Consider the following 22845-nt stretch of genomic DNA (forward strand, 5'->3'; position numbering starts at 1 on the left):
TCATCTGACTCCATCTTATGTTATCAATATCTGTGTGAGAAACAAGAGACGTCCGAGCGCAGTTTTACCGACTGTCCAGTGTCAGTTCTTCTACAGTCTGATAAAGAGCCGCAGTGTCTCCCACCGAACCTGGGGGGTATACAGCTGTATACAGCGTACACACATGGCTCTGTACACACATGGCTCTGCTCCGTACGCCTCGTACACACATGGCTCCGCTCCGTACACCTAGTACACACGCGGCTCTGCTCCGTACACCTCGTACACGCGCGGCTCCGCTCCGTACACCTCGTACACGCTCGGCTCCGCTCCGTACACCTCGTACACGCTCGGCTCCGCTCCGTACACCTCGCACACATGCGGCTCCGCTCCGTACACCTCGTACACATGCGGCTCCGCTCCGTACACTTCGTACACACGCGGCTCCGCTCCGTACACCTCGTACACGTGCGGCTCCGCTTCCTAGACCTCGTACACGCGCGGCTCCGCTCCCTACACCTCGTACACACGCGGCTCCGATCCGTACACATGCGGCTCCGCTCCCTACGCCTCGTACACGCGTGGCTCCGCTCCCTACGCCTCGTACACGCGCGGCTCTGCTCCGTAAGCCTCGTACACGCGCGGCTCCGTAAGCCTCGTACACGCGCGGCTCCGCTCCGTACGCCTCGTACACGCGCGGCTCCGCTCCGTACGCCTCGTACACGCGCGGCTCCGCTCCGTACACTTCGTACAAACGCGGCTCTGCTCCGTACACCTCGTACACACGCGGCTCCGCTTCCTAGACCTTGTACACGCCCAGCTCCGCTCCCTACACCTCGTACACACGCGGCTTCGATCCGTACACATGCAGCTCTGATCCGTACACCTCGTACACGCGCGGCTCCGCTCCCTACGCCTCGTACACGCGCGGCTCCGCTCCCTACGCCTCGTACACGCGCGGCTCCGCTCCCTACGCCTCGTACACGCGCGGCTCCGCTCCCTACGCCTCGTACACGCGCGGCTCCGCTCCCTACGCCTCGTACACGCGCGGCTCCGCTCCGTACTCCTCGTACACGCGCGGCTCCGCTCCGTACGCCTCGTACACGCGCGGCTCCGCTCCGTATGCCTCGTACACGCTCTGCTCCGTACGCCTCGTACACGCGCGGCTCCGCTCCGTACGCCTCGTACACGCGCGGCTCCGCTCCGTACACTTCGTACAAACGCGGCTCTGCTCCGTACACCTCGTACACACGCGGCTCTGCTCCGTACACCTCGTACACGCTCGGCTCAGCTCCGTACACACGCGGCTCCGCTCCGTACACCTCGTACACACGCGGCTCCGCTCCGTACACCTCGTACACCTGCGGCTCCGCTCCGTACACCTCGTACACCTGCGGCTCCGCTCCGTACACCTCGTACACACGCGGCTCCGCTCCGTACACCTCGTACACACGCGGCTCCGCTCCGTACACCTCGTACACACGCGGCTCTGCTCCGTACACCTCGTACACACGTGGCTCTGCTCCGTACACCTCGTACACACACGGCTCCGCTCCGTACACGTCGTACACACACGGCTCTGCTCCGTACACCTCGTACACACGCGGCTCTGCTACATCCACACTGTAAACCCCTCCTGACCCCACACATAAACTTCAGCTCATCCAGCACCATGACAACCAGCACAGCAGAGTCCTGTATCCACTGAGGCCCCTGATCATGTGACCCCTGACTCCTCCCCTCCTGTGACCTCATCACAGCTCCTGTGCGCACAGAGCAGCCATATATGTGGTGGCGGCTCTGCAGGTGGAGGTATGTGGAGACCCCATTACTGGGTGCAGGGAGCATTAACCCCTTCAGCACGGAGACTCTTTTGGGGTCTTGTGTTGCCCCTTTATAAGAATCATAAGGTTTTTGTTCTGTTTCCTGTAATAGATACATACGACCCAACTATGGAGACAGGAAGGGAGGAAACGTATTGTTCTCATAGTACAGGACCCCTTTACAGGCCCCACAGTGTAATGCCCCCATTATGTCCCATATGCCGGATGTATGATGCCCCCCACACAGTGTAATGCCCCCATTATGCCCCTTATGCAGTATGTATGATGCCCCCACACAGTGTACTGCCCCCATTATTCCACTTATGTAGTATGTATGATGCCCCCACACAGTGTAATGCCCCCATTATGCCCCTTATGCAGGATGTATGTTGCCCCCACACTGTGTAATTCTCCCATTATGCCCCTTATGCAGTATGTATGATGCCCCCACACAGTGTAATGCCCCCATTATGCCCCTTATGCATGATGTATGATGCCCTCACACAGTGTAATGCCCCCATTATGCCCCTTATGCAGGATGTATGATGCCCTCACACAGTGTAATGCCCCCATTATGCCCCTTATGCAGGATGTATGATGCCCCCCACACAGTGTAATGCCCCCATTATGCCCCTTATGCAGTATGTATGATGCCCCCACACAGTGTAATGCCCCCATTATGCCCCTTATGCAGGATGTATGATGCCCCCACACAGTGTAATGCCCCTTATGCAGGATGTATGATGCCCCCACACAGTGTAATGCCCCTTATGCAGTATGTATGATGCCCCAACACAGTGTACTGCCCCCATTATTCCACTTATGTAGTATGTATGATGCCCCCCACACAGTGTAATGCCCCCATTATGCCCCTTATGCAGGATGTATGTTGCCCCCACACAGTGTAATTCTCCCATTATGCCCCTTATGCAGTATGTATGATACCCCCACACAGTGTAATGCCCCCATTATGCCCCTTATGCAGGATGTATGATGCCCCCACACAGTGTAATGCCCCTTATGCAGGATGTATGATGCCCCCACACAGTGTAATTCCCCCATTATGCCCCTTATGCAGTATGTATCATTCCTCACACAGTGTAATGCCCCCATTATGCCACTTATGTAGTATGTATGATGCCCCCACACAGTGTAATGACCCTTATGCAGGATGTATGATGCCCCCACACAGTGTAATTCCCCCATTATGCCCCTTATGCAGTATGTATCATGCCCCACTCAGTGTAATGCCCCTTATGCAGTATGTATTATTCCCCACACAGTGTAATGCCCCCATTATTCCACTTATGTAGTATGTACAGTAGTGGCCAAAAGTATTGGCACCCCTGCAGTTCTGTCAGATAATACTCAGTTTCTTCCTGAAAATGATTGCAATCACAAATTCTTTGGTATTATTCTCTTCATTTAATTTGCTTGCAAGGAAAAAACACAAAAGAGAATGAAGCAAAAATCAAATCATTGATCAGTTCACACAAAACTCCAAAAATGGGCCAGACAAAAGTATTGGCACCCTCAGCCTAATACTTGGTTGCACAACCTTTAGCCAAAATAACTGCGAACAACCACTTCCGGTAACCATCAATGAGTTTCTTACAATGCTCTGCTGGAATTGTAGACCATTCTTCTTTGGCAAACTACTCCAGGTCCCTGATATTTGAAGGGTGCCTTCTCCAAACTGCCATTTTGAGATCTCTCCACAGGTGTTCTATGGGATTCAGGTCTGGACTCATTGCTGGCCACCTTAGAAGTCTCCAGTGCTTTCTCTCAAACCATTTTATAGTGCTTTTGGAAGTGTGTTTTGGGTCATTGTCCTGCTGGAAGACCCATGACCTCTGAGGGAGACCCAGCTTTCTCACATTAGGCCCTACATTATGCTGCAAAATTTGTTGGTAGTCTTCAGACTTCATAATGCCATGCACACGGTCAAGCAGTCCAGTGCCAGAGGCAGCAAAGCAACCCCAAAACATCAGGGAACCTCTGCCATGTTTGACTGTAGGGACCGTGTTCATTTCTTTGAATGCCTCTTTTTTTTCCCTGTACACTCTATGTTGATGCTTTTTGCCAAAAAGCTCTACTTTTGTCTCATCTGACCAGAGAACATTCTTCCAAAACGTTTTAGGCTTTCTCAGGTAAGTTTTGGCAAACTCCAGCCTGGCTTTTTTATGTCTCGGGGTAAGAAGTGGGGTCTTCCTGGGAATCCTACCATACAGTCCCTTTTCATTCAGACGCCGACGGATAGTACGGGTTGACACTGTTGTACCCTCGGACTGCAGGGCAGCTTGAACTTGTTTGGATGTTAGTTTCTTTAGGTTCTTTAGGTTAGTTTCTTAGGTTCTTTATCCACTGTCTGCACAATCTTGCATTGAAATCTCTCGTCAATTTTTCTTTTCCGTCCACATCTACGGAGGTTAGCCACAGTGCCATGGGCTTTAAACTTCTTGATGACACTGCGCACAGAAGACACAAGAACATTCAGGTCTTTGGAGATGGACTTGTAGCCTTGAGATTGCTCATGCTTCCTCACAATTTGGTTTCTCAAGTCCTCAGACAGTTCTTTGGTCTTCTTTCTTTTCTCCATGCTCAATGTGGTACACAGGACAGAGGTTGAGTCAACTTTAATCCATGTTAACTGGCTGCAAGTGTGATTTAGTTATTGCCAACACCTGTTAGGTGCCACAGGTAAGTTACAGGTGCTGTTAATTACACGAATTGGAGAAGCATCACATGATTTTTCAAACAGTGGCAATACTTTTGTCCACCCCCTTTTTTAGGTTTGGTGTGGAATTATATCCAATTTGGCTTTAGGACAATTCTTTTTGTGTTTTTTCATTGAAGTCCAATTAAATGAAGATAATAATACCAAAGAATTTGTGATTGCAATCATTTTCAGGAAGAAACTGAGTATTATCTGACAGAATTGCAGGGGTGCCAATACTTTTGGCCACCACTGTATGATGCCCCCACACAGTGTAATGCCCCCATTATGCCCCTTATGCATGATGTATGTTGCCCCCACACAGTGTAATGCCCCCATTATGCCCCTTATGCAGTATGTATCATTCCCCACACAGTGTAATGCCCCCATTATGCCCCTTATGCAGTATGTATCATGCCCCACACAGTGTAATGCCCCCATTATGCCCCTTATGCAGTATGTATTATTCCTCACACAGTGTAATGCCCCCATTATGCCCCTTATGCAGTACCTCTTGAAGCTCATCAAGAGAATGCCAAGAGTGTGCAAAGCAGTCATCAAAGCAAAAGGTGGCTACTTTGAAGAACCTAGAATATAAGACATATTTTCAGTTGTTTCACACTTTTTTGTTAAGTATATAATTTCACATGTGTTAATTCATAGTTTGAATGTACAATTTTCATAGTCATGAAAACCCAGAAAAATCTTTAGATGAGAAGGTGTGTCCAAATTTTTGGTCTGTACTGTGTGTATATATATATATATATATATATATATATATATATATATAATATATATAATATATTTTTTAGGATAATTTTTTGCCCTTTTGAGGTTAGGGGCCCAAGTACAGCTATTCCTATGGGACCTGTGATTTCTATCTACGTCGCTGTGTATAGGATAATGGCTTATAATAAAGTTGTTATGGATGTGACTTAACTAACATTGTGCAGTCAGCTCATTAACAACATTATGACAGCTGACACCCTGCAGTATCGGCCCCAGACGTTTTTGCGACTGATGAACCCCTTAAATACCGCTGTCAATCGCGACAGCAGTATTTAAATTGTTACAAGGGAGTCACACGACCCCCTTTGTAACCATCGGACCCCCGCGATGAGAATTGCTGGTCCCGATGGTTACCATGGTACCCTGACTTCATGTGATGACCCCAGGGTACAGTGGCCTGTGAGATCTAGCTATAAGCTGACTATTCTCATGCAATGCAGTACACGAGTACTGCAGTGTATGAGACCAGTGATAAAAATAAAAATTATACATGTCCCACAGTGAAAAAAAGTGAAATTAAGTATGTAAAAAACACAAAAAAACCGCACACTAATCACGAAAAGCCGCTTCGCCATTTAAAACGCAGCCATTGTGATACAACAAAAATAAACAAACAAAAAAAAGAAGTACACACAGTTGGCATCTCTGGATCCGGAATGACCCTCTCTATAAAACTGGCATTTATTCTGTTTCTCGGACACCGTAACAAAAAAAAATGCACACCAAAACATCGCTTATTGATCATACTGACTAGCGATCAAAAAGTTATGTAAAAAAAATTAATGGTAAAAATGAAAACACCAAACCGCAAAAAACAAGCCCTAATATAACTAATAGCCCTAATATAGCTCATTCGGCAAAAAAAATAAAAAAGTTTCAACTCTCAGAAAATGGCAATGCCAAAACAAATTCATTTTTTGTATAATATTATTTTTAGTCTGTAAAAATACCAAGACACAAAAAATATAAATCTGGTATTGCTGTAATCGCACCGACCAGACGAACAAATCGGTCTGATGACTTTTACTGCACAGCGAATGGCGCAAAAAATAATGAAAAAATATAACTGTATTGCTGGTTTTTGTTCATTTTATGTCTGAAAAATCTGCATAAAAAGCGATCAAAAAATATGTGCAAAATGGTACCAAAAAAAATCTGCCACTCGACCCGCAAACAATAATCCGTCTTACAGCTCTGTTTGCCAAAAAATAAAAAAGTTACGTGTGTTTTAGTCTAATGTGTATGGAGGCATTAAAAAGTAACTTATTGGACGTTGCCTCTGGCCCGGCCTAATAGACTTTAGTACATTGCAGGTCCAGACACCATTATTAGGCATTTAAGTATCGTAGTAACTAGGCGGCCCCATACTATCGAGTACTTGGGGAGGAGGGGCATTGACCGAACTCTGTCAATCATTCTTAGATGCCATGTTTGCATTTGACAGCAGTAAATGGTTAGACTGCCAGGGTTGGTGTAGCAGCCGTACCTGTGTGATCCCTGCGGTGTACATCTGTTCTGGTGCTCAAAAGACTTAATGTTTTTTAAAACAAATGTTTAACATGTTAAAAAGCAACAAAATGTGTCTTGTGCTTTTTGCTTGTTTTTTTCTTATTACAAGAATTGTTGGTGCCAATTTTCTTTTGAAACATTTTAACCGCTTCCTGACCGCCCACTATAGATAAACGTCGGCGCTGCCTGGGCTCTGTGCAGCGTGGACGTTTAAAAACGGTGGGTGGTCTCGCAGCGCTCAGGACCCCGAGGGTCCTGCAAGCGCTGCGGGAGCGGTGCAGAGCGATAGCTCTGACAGGGAACATCATCGGGACCTGATTGGATCAGGTCCCAGTGATGTTAACCCTTTGCTGTCTTCTATATGCCACGATCTATAGTGATCGCGGCATATAGAAGACAGCAGGAGGAGAGGGGGTCGTCTTACTTACCTCTCCGACGACCCCTGATACCTTCCAGGACCTTCCGTTGTTATGGCATCTGGAGGTCACATGACCACCTCCAGCTCTGCCATATATGGTGTCCTGCCTGGCTCAGCCTGCAGCTGAAGCCCGACAGGAGACTCTGACTGTGAAACAGTCAGCTAAGATCTCATGTAATGTAATATATGTCTATTACATTACATGAGATCAGTGATCAGAAAAATAAAAATTAATGTCCCATACAGGGACTAAGTAAAAATGTAAAAAAAAAATGTTTTTAAACTGTTAAAAAAAATTACAAAATAAATAGAAATAAATAAATAAAATATTAAACCGATAAATCCGTGTATTTATGCAAAAATAAAAAAAGTACACATATTTGGTATCGCCGCGTCCGAAACAACCCGAGCTATAAAACTGTCACACTAATTAACTCCTTCTGTGCACACCGTAATAAAAATAAATAAAAAAACGGAGCAAAAAACTATGCTTTTTCCTCATATCGCCAAACAAAAAGTGGAAAAAAATGCGATCAAAAAGCAAAATGGAAATAAAAATGGTACCGCTGAAAACGTCATCTTGTTCCGCAAAAAACAAGCCGCCATACAGCTCCATCAGCCGAAAAATAAAAAAGTTATACCTCTCAGAAGAAAGCAATACAAAAAAAATATTTTTTCTATAAAATTGTTTTATTGTGTAAAAGGGCCAAAACATAAAAAAAATATACAGTAAGTGTAGTATCGCTGTAAACATACTGACCCGAAGAATAATGCTTCCTTATCACTTTTACCACACGTAGAACGGCATTAAAAAAAACCTCAAAAACCAATTCCTGAATTGTTGGTTTTTGTTAATTTTACCTCCCAAAAAACGGAATAGAAAGCGATCAAAAAATGTCACGTACTCAAAAATGGTACCAATAAAAATGTCAACTCGTCCCGCAAAAAACAAGCCGTCACATGACTCTGTCGGCCGAAATATGGAAAAATTATAGCTCTCAAAATATGGCGATGCAAAAACTAGATTTTGCAAAAAAAAGAGTTTTTTAGTGTGTGACAGCTGTCAGTCATAAAAACCCGATATAAATCTGGTATCTCTGTAATCGCACCGACCCAAAAAATAAAGTAATCTCATCACTTATACCGTAGGAGGAACGGCGTAAAAAATAAATAAAACCAATTCTTCACCTGCTACTGTTTTGTTTATTATGTCTCCCAATGTGCTCACCACACATCTAGATAAGTTCCCTAAGGCGTCTAGTTTACAAAATGGTGGCACTTGTGGGGGGTTTCCACTGTTTAGGCACATCAGGGGCTCCCCAAATGCGACATGGCGTCCGCTAATTATTCAAACAAATTTTACATTCAAAAAGTCAAATGGCGCTCCTTCCCTTCCGAACCCTGCCATGCACCCAAACAGTGGTTTTCCCCCACATATGGGGTATCGGCATACTCAGGAGAAATTGCACAGCAAATTTCATGGTGAAATTTATCCTATTACCCTTATGATAATGCAAGATTAGGGGATGAAAAACATTTTTATGGGAAAAATGTGAAAATTTTATTTTTACAGCTCAATATTATAAACTTCTGTGAAGCACCTGGGGGTGCAAGGTGCTCACAACACATCTAGATAAGTTCCCTAAGGGGTCTAGTTTCCAAAATGGTGTCACTTGTGGGGCGTTTCCACTGTTTAGGCACATCAGGGGCTCTCCAAACGCAACATGGCGTCTGCTAATTATTCAAACAAATTTTACATTCAAAAAGTCTAATGGCGCTCCTTCCTTTCCGAACCCTGCAGTGTGCCCAAAGAGTGGTTTTCCCTCACATATGGGGTATCAGCGCGCTCAAGAGAAATTGCACAAAAATTTTGGGGTCCATTTTTTCCTGTTACCTCTGCGAAACTAAAAAAATTTGGGTCTAAAGTAACATTTTTGTGAAAAAGTTAAATGTTAATTTTTTTTCTTCCACATTCCAAAAATTCCTGTGAAGCACCTGAAGGGTTAATAAAGTTCTTGAATGTGGTTTTGAGCACCTTGAGGGGTGCAGTTTTTAGAATGGTGTCACTTTTGGGTATTTTCTGTCATAAAGACCCCTCAAAGTGACTTCAAATATGATGTGGTCCCTAAAAAAATGTTTTTGTAAATTTTGTTGTAAAAATGAGAAATCGTTGGTCAACTTTTAACCCTTATAGCTCCCTAACAAAAAAAAATTTTGGTTCCAAAATTGTGTTGATGTAAAGTAGACATGTGGGAAATGTTATTTATTAACTATTTTGTGTGACATATCTCTCTGATTTAAGGGCATGAAAATTCAAAGTTTGAAAATTTCAAAATTTTCGCCAAATTTCCGATTTTTTCACAAATAAACGCAAGTGATATCGAAGAAATTTTACCACTATCATGAAGTACAATATGTCACGAAAAAACAGTCTCAGAATCAGGGGAATCCGTTGAAGCGTTCCGGAGTAATTACTTCATAAAGTGACAGTGATCAGAATTGAAAAATTTGGCCCGGTCACGAAGGCAAAAACAGGCTCTGGCGCGAAGTGGTTAATATCTGAGAAAAAAAGGTAAGTAAAGTCCGCTCACCTTTTGGGTGTGGTGCAGTCTCAGCCTCGCTCGGATCCAGCCAGAGCAGCCTGGTTCATGAATCAGAAAATAGGAGGAACAATCCAGTGTATCAGGCTATGAACTTGAATAAAACATAGCTTTTATTGAGCCATTAAAAAATGCTGCTACCACCATAATAAGTCTTAGTTCACACAAGGATCACAGCTGTCTCGACCTATGCGTTTCGACATGCTGTCTTAATCATGGTCTGCCTGAACTGTGGACTAGTGAGCATATAAAGGTAGGTTGTAATTAAAGATAAGTTATGTGCTCACTAGTCTCTGTGGTCAGTATGATTAGCATAGACAAAAGGGAAATAAAAACGTTAGTGACACATTATTATTATCCTCTAAAATTAATATCATTAACTTGTAGAAAAAATAAAAATATTTGTGATACAAATATAGAATAAATATAAAAACTAGCGATATACCATGTCCAAGGTGTAAACAAAACTGTCATTAATATTGTAGCATTAGATCCTGCCTGAGATTTAAAAATCTCAAGAATTAAAAATCTGCTGGGATTTTACAACTCTGGAAATGTATGTGAAAAAGGAGATGATGCCAAGGGGATTAAGGCTAAAAAAAAAAGTGGCCACAGCCCTGTATGATGAGACATTTCAAACAGAGTGGAACTGCATCCTTAGCGATTGTTCATTGAAGTTGATAGGGTTAATCCTGAAATATGAGGAGCTGGAACTTACAAAAAGTAAAACAGAAGTAAAAAGTATCCAATCCTCATTGGAAACATTTGTGCACAACAAGGATTTCACTAGCCATAATGACTAACTGAAAGCTAATTTAGCGATGATAGAAGATTTTATCAACATTAAAAAAACAAAATTCAAACGTGATAGTGAGGATTACTCACAGAACAAAGTGTATGATTGGGATAAAGGTCCATTTTCTATTCTAAAAAAACGTCCCTAGAAACATACAACAAAACCTGCCAAAGTCAGTTTCAAGGGTATGGATGTTTCTACAGATTTTTCATCTACCTTTCCTACATCAGATCAGATGAACATTCAGATTCCTCAGTAAGCTCGGCAAGTGAAAATCAGCAATTTATGACCAGCAGAAGTATCCAGCAAAATACATCTACTAGTATGCCAAAAAACGGAGGAAAGGGGGGCCGCAAACACAAGCGGAAACAGATATACCACCCGGAACAGAAACCACCGCTATTAGAGCTACTGATTTGGAATTTGTCCAGTTTTGTGTTATCAGAGGAACAATTATCACTTTTAAGTTTTGCCCCTACCAATGAGTTTGCTGTATTTAGAGCAATTTTGGCTGTTAATAGACTGGCGCGGACCCTTACTGTGAAATGTCATTTTGATAGCTCTGATAATGATGTTGAAAATATTACTGATGTTGCAACAGTTAATTCTGATATTACTCCTAACAAATCTTTTTCAGAACAAAAGGTGTTATTACAATTGAAATCATTGGAGAGGGAATCTATGAACTCTGATACCTCTCTGAATAGTCTGTTTCATAGGGGAAATCCATCCTTTAATCCACTTCAATCACGTTCCATGGTTTTAGATCAGTTTCAGGATCTTATTGAAAAGGATTTGGTTTCTCTAAAAAAAATGAAATCACTCATAAGGGAAATAAAAATAGCAAAGTAACTAGAAAAGAAAAAATTGCCCTGAGGGAACTCAAAACTAATATGGATTTGACAGTGCGACAAGAAGACAAGTGGGGCACAATAGTGGTATTACATTCTATTTAGCTCAAGCTCAATTTGATTGATTTAAGAAACAAGAAACACTGATGTGTATTTGGAACTAACCAGAGACCCCACCAATGATTTCAATATGGAATTTAATATGGAAACCTACAAGAAGGTTTGAGTACAGGAGCCTTGGATAAAAAAAACTGGCGGAACAGCTCTTTGTGGAACAACCTTTCATACCTATATATCATTCATTTCCTAAGATCCACAAAAACATATTTCCACCACCACTCAGACCAATAGTAGCGGGCTTAGGTTCTATGGGAGAGAGACTGGGTGTGTGGATAGATTTCTATCTTCAACCACTAGTGCAAGAAATTCCCAGCTACATTAGTGACTCTAAATTTGTGGATACTGTATTTGAAGATTTTTCTATAGCAAGAAAATTATCACTGGCTATTATGCGATGTTATACACACGTGGTCAAAATTGTTGGTACCCCTCGTTTAATGAAAGAAAAACCCACAATGGTCACAGAAATAACTTGAATTTGACAAAAGTAATGATAAATTAAAAACCTATGAAAATGAACAAATGAAAGTCAGACATTGCTTTTCAACCCTGCTTCCACAGAATTTTGAAAAAAAAAATTAACTCATGAAATAGGCCTGGACAGAAAATATGGTATCCCTGAAAATAATGTGACAAAAGGGACATGTTAAATCAAGTTGTGTCCACTAATTAGCATCACAGGTGTCTACAATCTTGTAATCAGTCAGTGGGCCTGTATATAGGGCTACAGATACTCACTGTGCTGTTTGCTGACATGGTGTGTACCACACTCAACATGGACTAGAGGAAGCAAAGGAAAAAGTAGTCTCAGGAGATTAGAAAATTATAGACAAGCATGTTAAAGGTAAAGGTTATAAGACCATCTCCAAGCAGCTTGATGTTTCTGTGACTACAGTTGCACATGTTATTCGGAAATTTAAGATCCATGGGACTGTAGCCAACCTCCCTGGACATGGCCGCAGGAGGAAAATTGATGACAAATCAAAGAGACGGATCATACGAATGGTAACAAAAAAGATCCCAGGATAACTTCTAAAGAGATTAAAGGTGAACTTAAAGCTCAAGGAACATCAGTGTCAGATCGCACCATCCGCCGTTTGATCCTCAGTGGACTTCATGGGAGAGGACCAAGGAGAACACCATTGTTTAAAAAAAATCATAAAAAAGCCAGACTGGAATTTGCCAAGCTACATGTTGACAAACGACAAAGCTTCTGGGAGAATGTCCTATGGACAGATGAGACAAAAATGGAAGTTTTTGGCAATGCACATCAGCTCTATGTTCACAGGCAGAAAAATGAAGCATATCAAGAAAAGAACACTGTCCCTACTGTGAAACATGGTTGAGGCTCTGTTATGTTCTGGGGCTGCTTTGCTGCATCTGGCACAGGGTGTCTTGAATCTGTGCAGGGTACAATGATATCTCAAGACTATCAAGGGATTCTAGAGAGAAATGTGCTGCCCAGTGTCAGAAAGCTTAGTCTCAGTCGCAGGTCATGGGTCTTGCAACAGGATAATGACCCAAAACACACAGCTAAAAACACCCAAGAATAGCTAAGAGGAAAACATTGGACTATTCTGAAGTGGCCTTCTATGAGCCCTGACCTAAATCCTATTGAGCATCTTTGGAAAGAGCTGAAACATGCCGTCTGGAAAAGGCAACCTTCACACACGAGACACCTGGAGCAGTTTGCCCACGAGGAGTGGCCAAAATACCTGTCGAGAGGTGCAGGAGTCTCATTGACAGTTACAGAAATCGTTTGATTGCAGTGATTGCCTCAAAAGGTTGTTCAACAAAATATTAAGTTAAGGGTACCATCATTTTTGTCCAGGCCTATTTCATGAGTTTAATTTTTTTTTTAAATTCTGTGGAAGCAGGGTTGAGATGCAATGCCTGACTTTCATTTGTTCATTTTCTAATATTTTTAATTTATTATTACTTTTGTCAGATTCAAGGTATTTCTGTGACCATTGTGAGTTTTTCTTTCATTAAACGAGGGGTACCAGCAATTTAGACCACGTGTGTAGCTCTATATCCATCCATACCACAGAGTGTAGCATTAACTAGCCTGAGCTATCACTTGGATACCTATAGCACGTATACAGTAGAAATAAAAGATTTCATTATCATGTCAAATTTCTTCTGGATCATAATTATTTCTGCTTTGACAATCAATTTTTTTTTTTTTACAAAGGAGGGGAGTAAGTATGGGTAGCAAATTTTCGCCATCATTGGATTAATGTCCAAATGGGAGGAGCAACACATTTCCAATGAGAGAAATATTTACAGCCCAAAAATATGGTACGGTCGATTTATCGACGACCTCCTCCTGATGTGGGGAGGCACACAGGAGGAGGCGTTGAAATTTGCAGAAAATCTCAACAACAATGATTTCAATTTGAGATTCACACATTGTTTTGATTCTAGAGAAATAAATTTTTTGGATCTTAAATTGAACGGTGACAAATATCTCAATACTGTAAAAATAATACCCTATAGAAAAGAGACTGCCAGTAACAGTATTCTGCAGGCCAATTCTTACCACCCGCTGCATATCAAGCGCAATATTCCATATGGGGAATTAATTAGGGCGAAACAAAATTGTACGGATAATACTACGTTTGATATGGAAGCCAGTGAAGTTTATGACAGATTGGCAAAAAGAGGTTATCCTGATTGGAATCTTATAAAATCATACAAAATGGCATCGAGCCTAGAACGTAAGGATCTTCTCAAAAATAAGGGGCGAAAAAAAGATTTGGGATGTGAAACTTCCAGTGTAACATTCTGTACAACTTATAGTCCCCAGTATAACAAAGCGGTGTCCATTATAAAGAAATACATACCAATGTTACACCAGGATCCGGGACTTAATACAATTCTTACCAAGGATATTCGGTTTGTGGCTGTGGTACCATCCTGTCCCCCAGTCTTTTCCTGAGTGAAGAGCATAGGCATTCTGAATCTACTACCTGGTTAAACCTTAGTGTTTTTTTCAAATGCGGAGCGAGCCGCTGTAAAGCGTGTTCACACACAGTGAAAAAGGATACTTTTACCTCACTGCATAATAATCGTATATACAAAATACATGACTTTTTTAATTGCAGCACACCCTGGCTTATATACCTTGTTGCATGTATTACATGTAAGATCCAATACATTGGTTGTACTACCGGCCCTTTAATACTACGGGTTAGAGGACACATATCTGATGCGGTTAATCCTTTGGCCACAAATATTTCAGCAGTGTCAACACACTTCCGAACGTTCCATAAATGGGAAGTTTCAGCACTGAAATTTCAAGGCATAGAAAGCGTGTATAGACCTATCCGGGGGGGGAGACCAAAGACGCAAACTGCTAAATAGGGAACCATATTGGATTTTTATGTTAGAAACCTTAGTACCCTAAGGCAGGCAGGATCTAATACTACAATATTAATGACAGTTTTGTTTATACCTTGGAAATGGTATATCGCTAGTTTTTATATTTATTCTATATTTGAATCACAAATATTTTTATTTTTTCTACATGTCAATGATATTAATTTTAGAGGGTAATAATAATGTGTCACTAACGTTTTTATTTCACTTTTGTCTATGCTAATCATACTGACCACAGAGACTAGTGAGCACATGATAACTTATCTTTAATGACAACCTACCTTTATATGCTCACTAGTCCACAGTTCAGACAGACCATGATTAAGACTGCCAGTCGAAACGCATAGGTCGAGACAGCTGTGATCCTTGTGTGCACTAAGACTTATTATGGTGGTAGCAGCATTTTTTAATGGCTCAATAAAAGCTATGTTTTATTCAAGTTTATAGCCTGATAAGCTGGGTCATTCCTCCTATTTTCTGATTTTAATATCTTCTTTTTTTATGGAGTTTTTCTTGTATTATAGGAAAGCCTAAGGCCAGAAATAAACCCCATAAAACACTGTACATGGAAACTTTGGTATCAAATAACTCCTGTCTTTGTGTTCTTACAAACAAGCTTTTATAAATGCCTCAAACTTCTGAGTGTGAATCAGACCTGAGATCTAACGTGATAGAAGATGACAGATGACAGTCCGGTGAAGACGGGAAACATATAGACTGCCGGTGGTAATGTAGTCAGGGACGGACTCTGGCCAAATACGTTTATAGAGCCGTAGTAGAAGATGAAGATTTCGTCTTCATCATGAAGTAGTTATTTCTCATGTCACGTGTAGTAAATATCTCCTGCAGTATTGCTAATGCCGATTCCAGTGTTGGTAAATGAGATGAGAATTAGCAATAAGGAAGATGAGTCTAGGAGAAAGGTATTCACTTGCAGATTCTGAGGAAGAACTGCTTGTTGTCTGTGGCCTAAAATATATAGGTTTTATTAGTAGATGTAAAGAAGAAAACTAGATACTGTAAAACAAATCTCCTCAAATGTTTCCCTTATTATCTCCAGTAATTGTATTATTACACAGGGTTTTTATGGCGTTACATCTGCTCAACTTCTCATTCAGGTCTCTACAATATCGGATCCTCTCAGAGAATATCTTCTATATAAGAGAATTTTCCTGATTTACCCATCAAAGATGAATATGGACACAGACAAGATGGCTGAGAAAATATTGCACCTCACCCTAGAGATCCTCTTCCGGGTTACTGGAGAGGTGAGAGATTCTGATGACGTCACATTACATCATTCTTATCTATGGAAATAACAGATGGACAGAACTGGAGAGGTGAGGACTCTGGAAATGTCTGTAGTGAGATTTCTGAATGTGTCTCTCCATAACCAGGATTACGCAGTAGTGAAGAAGACCTCTAGTGAGCGCTGTCCGGACCCTTTGTCTGAGGGATGGGGAAGAACCCTGAGCCCAATCACGGAGCTTCCACCTCACCCCCTGATATATGAGAACATCAATGACCAGAAGATCCTTGATCTCACCTACAAGATGATTGAGCTGCTGAATGGAGAGGTGACACTGCTAGGAATGAGGAATGCTGGGACATTTTATAGTAAAGCTATGAAGGGATCAGGGGGATGACTGTATCATTGTATGTGTCAGGTTCCTATAAGATGTCAGGATGTCGCTGTCTATTTCTCCATGGAGGAGTGGGAGTATTTAGAAGGACACAAAGATCTGTACAAGGACATCATGATGGAGGTTCCCCATCCCCTCACATCACCAGGTAATAGACAGGACTGAATACACACGGCCTATAATTGTCTATATGTAAAGAATGAATTCAGTCCCTTTATTTGCTTCCTCTAGATCTATCCAGTAAGAGGACAGCACCAAAAAGATGTCCACGTCCTCTTCTTCCACAGGACTGTAAACAAGAAGATCCCAATATTCCTCAGGATCATCAGGTAGATGGAGAGAAGGTGTCATGAGATCTCTCCTGTTATGTGTATACGGCTGTGAAGGTCTTGTGTTCGGTCTTGATTTATCCACCAGAATTATATGGTTTATACATGTATAATGAGAATGGTGAAGATGGCGGGATTAGAGCTGATCGTTAGTGATGAGTGAGTGTATTCGTTACTATTTGCTATACGCACGGATAGTACGGTATTCGGGTTGCTAGTTATATTGCGAGTATTTGTGTACTCGCTTTGCTATATTCGGTTGTCCCGCCCTGCAGTTTTGGCTCCTCCTTTGCAGCCACTAAACATGCTGGGTTCATAACCAATCACAATAATGCCGCAGAGTCATAGGGTCTATTTAAGCCCTGCTGCCGCCGCCATTTTGTGCACATTGCGTCTGGAGCCTGCATTCTATAAGCATAGGGAGAGATTGCTGAGTTGCTAGGGAGAGTGTTTAGGCCTCTTGAGAAAACAAAAGCCCTTTTAAGGGCTACCTGCCGTGTATACTAGTTCTGTATTTAAAGGAGCCGCTCACTAGCTCCATAATACCACCAAAAAATAGCTCTTTTCAGAGCTGAAGACACACAACAAAGTCAGAGTACAAGGAGGGAGAGATTGTGTGTTCTTCCAGTGTCCATATTAAAACAGCTCTTGTCAGAGGCAAAGCAATATTTTTCCAGCACACACAGAAGTAGCATTTTGTGCTGCCTTTTTTTTTAGCACCGGTCTATTTTCCCTGCTGTTTTAGTGGTCCGTGCCTGCCTTTTGTCCATATTAGTCCACTTAAAAAAGCGTTTTGTGCCCTACACAAAGCAGTAGTCCAAACATTTCCTACTGCCTGCTACAAAGCATTCACCAGGCCATTTTAACCACTATTTTGGGGTGTCAGCCTGCCTTCTGTCCATGTTAGTCCACTTAAAAAATCATTGAATCGTTGAGTGCCCTACACAAAGCAGTAGTCCAAACATTTCCTACTGCCTGCTACAGAGCATGCACCAGGCCATTTTAACCACTATTTTGGCTGTGACAGCTAGCTTGGCTTGTGCCATCAACATCTGAAAATCTGTCAACAAAACCCAAAATGCCAAAAAAGCCTGTTGTTAAGGGACGTGGACGTGGTGTTTTCTGTGGTGCGCGAGAAGGCACTCTGTCTGTGTCAGGTTAGAAGAAGCTTGATGCATCCACTATGTTCCTGGAAAAATTTCCCGGTCTGGATTTTAAACGTGTGTGGAAGCCAGAAGAGCGAGAGCAGATTCTGTCTTGGATAGCAGACAAGGCCTCTACTCATTTGTCAAGCAGCAACAAATCTTCCACGACCACACAGTCTACTGTGGATACACAGAAGACTGGCCCATCCAATCCTGAAGCTGGTTCTCCTTCCTCCAACCATTATCAGTCACAGGAGACATATGACCCCAAGCTTGGCCACTCCGAGGATCTGTTTGGTACGTATCCTTTGGTTGGCTTTGGACTATCACCGTGCTGCATTGAAGAGTGACAAGAGAAGGTGGCGTGCGTTGATGCTCAAATATTTGAGGATCTACGGCCAGAAGAAAGCCACTTGGCGGAACATAATTTTTTGTCTCCAGAGGTGGAGGCTAATGATAAGACACAGTTGCTATCAAGTCAGCCTACAATGTCAACTGGGAAGGAGGATGAGATGGAAGACGAGGTAGTCGATGATGAGTCCACTGATCCGACCTGGACCGTTGGCATGCATAGCCATGACAGCAACACAGAGGAAGATGGATATGTAGCACCAACACAAGCACCAAGGGGTCGTGATTTGCCCAGAGTGAGAACTGGGTCAACTGTTCCCTAGAGCACCCTCGCTGTGCGCCAAGTCAGGGCAAGGGGGCGTTCAGCTGCTGTGTGGAATTTTTTTTCTGAAAGTCCTTCAGAGAAAAACATTGTAGTCTGTAGCATCTGCCATACCAAGTTGAGCAGAGGCCAGGGCAAAGGCAACCTACATGCTCACCATCCAAGGCTCAAGTTCGATGCTTGAAAACCTTCTATTCAGGAGACATAAATACAAAACAAAAATCTAGGGTGGGAAGACATCAGCCCACCACCAGGATATAGCAGTACTACCGGACTAAGGCACCCTGAAGGAAAAGCTCCTCCAGAGATGGGCCGCCTTCCGGGCACCCAGTCTTTCATACTCCAGAAAACGTACCTTCACCAAGTCACCTAGGATGTTCCTCCAAACTTCATCTACACTGAGGATTTTACTCTGCATCGAAACTAAAACTTGTGCGTTCCACGTGAAATACCTCACCACTACACTACTACTACTATGAATGAAATGGTTCGGTCCCTTCTCCCAAGGTCTCCGAACGCTCCATAGGCCCACCCGGCATAGGACAGAGTAGCCAACCGTGGCCAACCAATGGAAACTCCCACCCTGTTGTACACCTCTGTATTAAAGGGGCAATGAAGTATGAAGTGATTCATGCTTTCCAGTATGTTAGCACCAGCCTCACGGGGGCAGCGCCAAGTCAAGTCCCAGTACTTCTTGGGGATCCTGCTAGAATTTAACAAACTCAACCCAACCTCCAGATCCCGACTTGGGCAGTCCTTGAGGACCAATGGACTCTGAAAATGAGAAAGCAAGACCCACCTACCGAGGAGTTTCCTCGGGAGGGACCTCACCTCCTACATTCCCAGACCCCACCGTTGGATCAATTTCAGAGCTGGGGTAACATAAGCAGGGAGATGCCCATGCGGTGTGCGAAGATCCATCAATCTTCCCCCTGTCTCCCATTCCTGGAAGAAAGGCTGAAACCATCCTTTGCAGGATAATACCCACGGAGGAGCCCTCTTCTTCCAGAGGTTTGCCACGTTAACTTTCAAGAAGGTGTTCACTAGGAACACCACGGAGCTCACCATATCCAATCACCCTAGTCTCCTTGTGCGATAAGTGACCTCCCACTTGACTAGGTTCAGTCTATTCCCCCATAACATCTGGAAGAACAGACTGTAGACCCATGTCCAAAGAGGCACTGGCAAGACACAGATGCTGCCTAGGTAGATTAGCAAGGGGAGCAGGAAAACTTTGCACAGGCCAACCCTTTCCCTCAGGGTCAAAGACCAACCCTTCCATTGGTCCACTCTTTGGGCGACATCTTTTGATTCTGCCTTCCCAGTTTTTCATGGGGTAATCACCCTGGCTGAATTCGGTGCCCAGAACTTTGGCGTGTTCTTGGTGTTTGGGGAGGGTGTCCAGAAGATCAAACCCCGGATCTCCGCCTCCCAGTCAGAGACTTTCACACTTTTCCTGGTTGACCTTGGACCCGGATGCCTCTGAGTAGCGCTCCACTTCTGACATCACCACTATTGCCTTCTCTTGCGAAGAAACAAAGACGGTGACATCGTCCGCGTAGGCCACCCCTCAGGATAGCCTCCGGCGCCGCCCTGCCCATCCGCACCCCTGCCAACTATCCACAATCGATCCTTCTGAGAATGGGATCAACTGCAAAGGCGTAAAGCAAAGGGCTAAGAGGACAGCCCTGACGGACACCAGATCCTACCCTGAAAGGTTGTCCAATCCACACATTTACCAGAGGGAAAGTCTCAGCCCCTGCATACAAGGTCTTAAGCCAGTCCACAAACCCTCCAGGCAGACCATACCTCAAGAGTGGACCAGAGGTACTCATCGTTAACCCTATCAAAGGCTTTTGCCTGATCCAGGGTCAGCAAGAGCCCCTTCCAAAGGCCTGCCCTGCCTTGCTCTATGGCCTCTTAGACAACAAGAACAACAGTAAAAGTTCTACGGCCAGGAACGCAACAGTGCTGAGCCTTGGAAAGGAGCCAGGGTGCAAACTTCACCAGCCTGTTGAAAAGTATCTTAGCCAAAATCTTCCTGTTCACATTGAGAAGTGCTATGGGATGCCAATTATCAATGCGTGCCGGATCCTTAGCCTTCGACAAAATGATCAAAGCTGACCTCCTTAATGATCTCGGCAGAGTGCCTGAGGAGAGACACTCATTAAACACCTGAGTCAAGAGAGGGACTAAATAGTCCCTAAAGGTCCTAAAGAACTCGGATGCTAAGCCATCCAGACCTGGTGACTTTTTGGGTCTAAGCCCATCGATCCCAGTCTCGTTTCCTCTTCAACTTTGAGTACTGCACACACCTCGTGAACAGTGATCAGGCTATTATCAGCATAACCATCCCGCATCTGTGTCTCTTGAAACAATCACTGCATAATCTCAAAGAAGAAGCTTTGAGTGCCCAGCATGTTGGTATGGAGCCAGATTTCCCAATGGGTGTTACTACCCAGCCCACTCAATATTCTGAGGCAACAATGGGTGGTGAGGAGGGAGAGGACTTGTTTTTCTGTGCTACTGAGGGGACTTGTAATGCTCCAGAGTGGACACCCAACACAAGCTTTATGTCTGTCCAGGCTGGATGGGCTGGAGAGGAGAACGAGGAGGTGGAGGAGAAGGCGAGTCAGCGTGAGGAGAGGATGGGTACTTTTGGGGACACAGAACATTTGCCTTTTTGCAGCTTGGCCCACATGGCACAGTTCATGTGTAAGTGTCTGTGGCAAGACCCTCACGTGATTCACATTTTATCCAACAACCTATACTGCTTGGCCACCTTTCTCGATCCACGGTGCAAGGAGAAATTTCCTTCTCTCCTTTTGGAGTCACCAAAAAGTTTTACAATGGAATCGTTCAAGAGGGCCGTTGTAGATCAGTTGTTGAAAACGTCACCCTCATACAATGCTGGTGGCAGAGGTACCAGCTCTTTTCTACACCAAGGGATAATGGGGAGAGACACGAACATCAGCACCAATGGAGGTGGAGGAAAATGTGCACAAATTGGGCTATTTTCAGTAAACCAGCATAACAGCAAGGGCTATCTGTGCCTGTAACAATGCCAAGGAGGGATAAGTTGCAGAAGATGGTCAAGGGTTACTTAAGTGACCATACGTGCGTCCTTTCTGACGCTTCAGTTCCCTTTAATTATTGGGTGTCTAAACTGAACACTTGGCCCGACCTCTCCTTATATGCCTTGGAGGTGCTGGCCTGCCCGGCTGCTAGTGTGGTGTCTGAGCGTGTTTTCAGTTCCGCTGGGGCAATCATCACTGATAGTTTTCTCCACGGAAAATGCAGAGTGGATTTACTCTTGCCTAGGACGACCTCTCCGAGCGGTCCTAGACGCTGGAGTTTCCCGGCTTCTCCGGACAGGAACGAATCAGATGCTCCTTGCTACCACAGTAAAAACAACTCCCCTCGGCTCGGCGTGCTTTTTGGCGAGACTTGACCATCTTGGTCTGGTCGATCTGCATGGGTTCGGGCGAGCGTGCCCGGGGAGTTGCTGGTTGGGAGGCAGGTTTCTGGAAAACAGAAGCAAGATGGGGAAATCTTCTTTCCCGGGTAGTCTCCTTAGCTCGTTCCAGGAAACGGATGTCAATCCAGGTAGCTTGTGACACCAGGTCATGCAGGGTGGTAGGAATGTCCCTGCCAGCTAGCTCGTCCTTGCTCCGTCCGGAAAGACCCTCCCAGAAGGTGGACACAAGGGTCTAGTTGTTCCAGGCAAGCTCAGATGTGAGGGTACGGAATTGTATGGCATACTGGCCCACGGTGAGACTCCCTTGGCGGAGACGGAGCAATGAGGAGTAGAGATGAGCGGTGTTCGACTAGAACTGTTCGCCAATCTCAAATTCGAGCTGTTTTGGGCGGTGTTCGAGTTGTTCGACGAACCCGAACGATTTGCAAAAAATTCGGCTGTTCGAGGTTATGTTCGATAACTGTTCGTGCACCAAAAGCGTGTCCTGCATGTCTGGCGCTATTTAGAGCACCAATCATGCAGGGATTGTCTGCCACTCACTGTAATGCCACAGCCATGGTGGTTGTGGCATTACAGTGATTGCCCAAATCGATGG

General features: G+C 43.9%; 1 protein-coding gene across 2 annotated transcripts in view; it reads left to right on the top strand.

The window, feature by feature from the left end:
* The first annotated feature begins 1709 nt into the window (after window positions 1–1709).
* The window catches only part of LOC141270497 (uncharacterized), a 59129-nt gene continuing 37993 nt past the window's right edge, over window positions 1710–22845 (top strand). For both annotated transcript variants that reach the window (XM_073680502.1, XM_073680503.1), the window contains exons 1-6: window positions 1710–1791; window positions 9537–9806; window positions 16101–16250; window positions 16380–16559; window positions 16650–16773; window positions 16857–16954. In XM_073680502.1, coding sequence (XP_073536603.1) covers window positions 16173–16250; window positions 16380–16559; window positions 16650–16773; window positions 16857–16954 — 480 coding nt within the window. In that variant the 5' untranslated portion in view covers window positions 1710–1791; window positions 9537–9806; window positions 16101–16172. The remainder of the gene's footprint in view (window positions 1792–9536; window positions 9807–16100; window positions 16251–16379; window positions 16560–16649; window positions 16774–16856; window positions 16955–22845) is intronic.

This window comes from Phyllobates terribilis, unplaced genomic scaffold (genome assembly GCF_046119375.1).
Source record: "Phyllobates terribilis strain yellow unplaced genomic scaffold, ASM4611937v1 Scaffold_5__5_contigs__length_657084704, whole genome shotgun sequence".
In the NCBI taxonomy this organism is placed as follows: Eukaryota; Metazoa; Chordata; class Amphibia; order Anura; family Dendrobatidae; genus Phyllobates; species Phyllobates terribilis.